The sequence below is a fragment of the Anarrhichthys ocellatus genome, unplaced genomic scaffold (assembly GCF_004355925.1).
Source record: "Anarrhichthys ocellatus isolate YVR2014 unplaced genomic scaffold, GSC_Weel_1.0 scaffold5, whole genome shotgun sequence".
Lineage (NCBI taxonomy): Eukaryota > Metazoa > Chordata > Actinopteri > Perciformes > Anarhichadidae > Anarrhichthys > Anarrhichthys ocellatus.
In genome coordinates, this window is record NW_022280035.1 from 9,919,827 (window position 1) to 9,921,922 (window position 2,096).

General features: G+C 44.3%; 1 protein-coding gene across 1 annotated transcript in view; it reads right to left on the bottom strand.

Annotated features, from left to right (window-relative positions):
* Nucleotides 1-2,096, bottom strand: part of lgr6 (leucine-rich repeat containing G protein-coupled receptor 6) — a 40,998-nt gene that overhangs the window by 16,176 nt on the left and 22,726 nt on the right. The window contains exon 3 of the mRNA XM_031844450.1: nt 293-364. Within this exon, the coding sequence (XP_031700310.1) occupies nt 293-364 (72 nt within the window). The remainder of the gene's footprint in view (nt 1-292; nt 365-2,096) is intronic.

Below are 2,096 nucleotides of genomic sequence, written 5' to 3' on the forward strand. Positions count from 1 at the left end.
TGTGTGTGTGTGTGTGTGTGTGTGTGTGTGTGTGTGTGTGTGTGTGAGCATGTGTGTGTGAGCGTGTGCGTGTGCGTGTGTGCTTGATTACAACTGAATCAGGGCTTGTTTGAGAATGAAGGAACCAGCCCATAAACTTTAACTACAGTTAATGATGCGTGGCCTGTGTGTTTTTATCCAAGGCAGGAGCGCAACTCTATCACCCCATAATGCTTTAGTGGAACAACACACCTGGGATGTGGACTGAACCACCAGAGAGCGGTAGGGTGGGAGGGTGGATAAGGTTACTTACAGAACTTTGAGGTTGTGGAGACCCTGGAGAGCGTGGCCTGAGATATACCTCAGCTGATTCCCTGAGATACGCCTAGGAGAGAAACACGCAGATCAAAAAAGGGAAAACAAATTATACAAGTCAAAAGTGAAATTTAAGCACATGAACGAAAAGATTTACAAGTCTCTTAAGAGAAGTTTTGCCTTTTGCTTTATTCTACATTTTTGGATTGAGCTGTATGACTTCATCCTTGAGTTCCTGCTCTGGGGTTACTGCTGGGGCAGTATGCAAATAACAATATTCGATTCCCTTCATTGTGGTTGTTATTGGCCCAAAGCACACCCTGAAACCTTAACCAATCCTGGGAGCTCTGATGAGTGAGTAAAGACTGAACTGAATGAGACAGAGACTGGGTCAACCAGTGCAGCCTGAAAGTATATTTGCTTGTGCGCATGCAAGTGTGTTTATGTGTGTGTGTGTGTGTGTGTGTGTGTGTGTGTGTGTGTGTGTGTGTGTGTGTATAGTAAGGTGTATACTATATATGCACACATGAGCACATATGTGTGTGCAGTGTGGATGCGTGTGCTATTTTCTATGTCCTTGAGGTAAATTGGGCTCGTTCTGAGGGGCCTTGAGGACAGCAAGGGAGAGAAACCACACACATTCACATAAGCAATCCAATCAGTTTGTTTATCAAACACAGCACCTAATGGTCATTTGTGAGTGTGTATAAGATGTCAAAATAAATAACATTCAGTCCAACAGAGTGACTCTCAAGGTCATGAGCTGGAAGCTCAGTTTAAACACATATTTGGTCTTCACAGCTCGAGACCACCCACTTTTATTAAACACACACACACACACAAGTTAAAAGTCACTGATTGACATGCTCCTGCTCACACCGTTGCTCTACAGGTGACATTTGCCTGACATTTCGGGCTCATGCAGACTGCCTCTGGCTGAGTTGCTCCAACTGTGTCAGGATATTGAAATATTGATATAGCACTCTGCTTGCCTTTCCAAGCCACTGTCATCCAGATGGTAATGGATGAGAGCTCCCAGCAAACTCCCTCTGACATCTGATATTCATGTCAACATGTCTTATTACTGTGCAGTGGCAAACCACGCAACCCCTCCCGCGCCTGCCAAATCTCACACTCAGCCCAGTTTAGAACTCTAGTCGAGCTTGTATTTATCAACACAAGCACACACACCCGCACATACACTTAGATGCATACCCGCATCGGCATACTAGAATACAAAACGGACTGATCTTTATCCAAGCTATTGTGGTGCCATTTAGTCATGCCTCTCAAACCACAGTCAAAACTCATTCAAACGGACTTTGACTGCGTCACATGAGGTCTTAATACAGATTTCAGACATGGAAGACACAGATCACAGAGCTGGTCTGCAGTGACTGCTGCTCTTTGACCTCACACATTCTAATATTCATTCTTATTTCAAGATAAAGGAGTTAAATTTGCACTAAGATCACTAAGCACACGTAAAGAAACATGCACACTGCCCATTTGTTGTCCCTCAGCAGGCGATAGGTCTGCTTCTTCGATACCATTTCAGTTTCCTCTATTGCACAAGCTGGTCACCGGGGACCATTTCGATAGCTACTTTTCCAGAGGTAACTGTTTCAATAGACCTTTCTGAGTTCCTGACACCAGTAAAATAGATCTACGCCCATTTCTGCAAAGACCCCAAGTACCTTATTTTGGTTCCTGGTCAAACGCAGTGATTACTTACAGACGCATTGGACAAAACAAAGATAGGTAGCACCAAGGAAAAATAAATGTCTTCAGTGGGGGGGGGG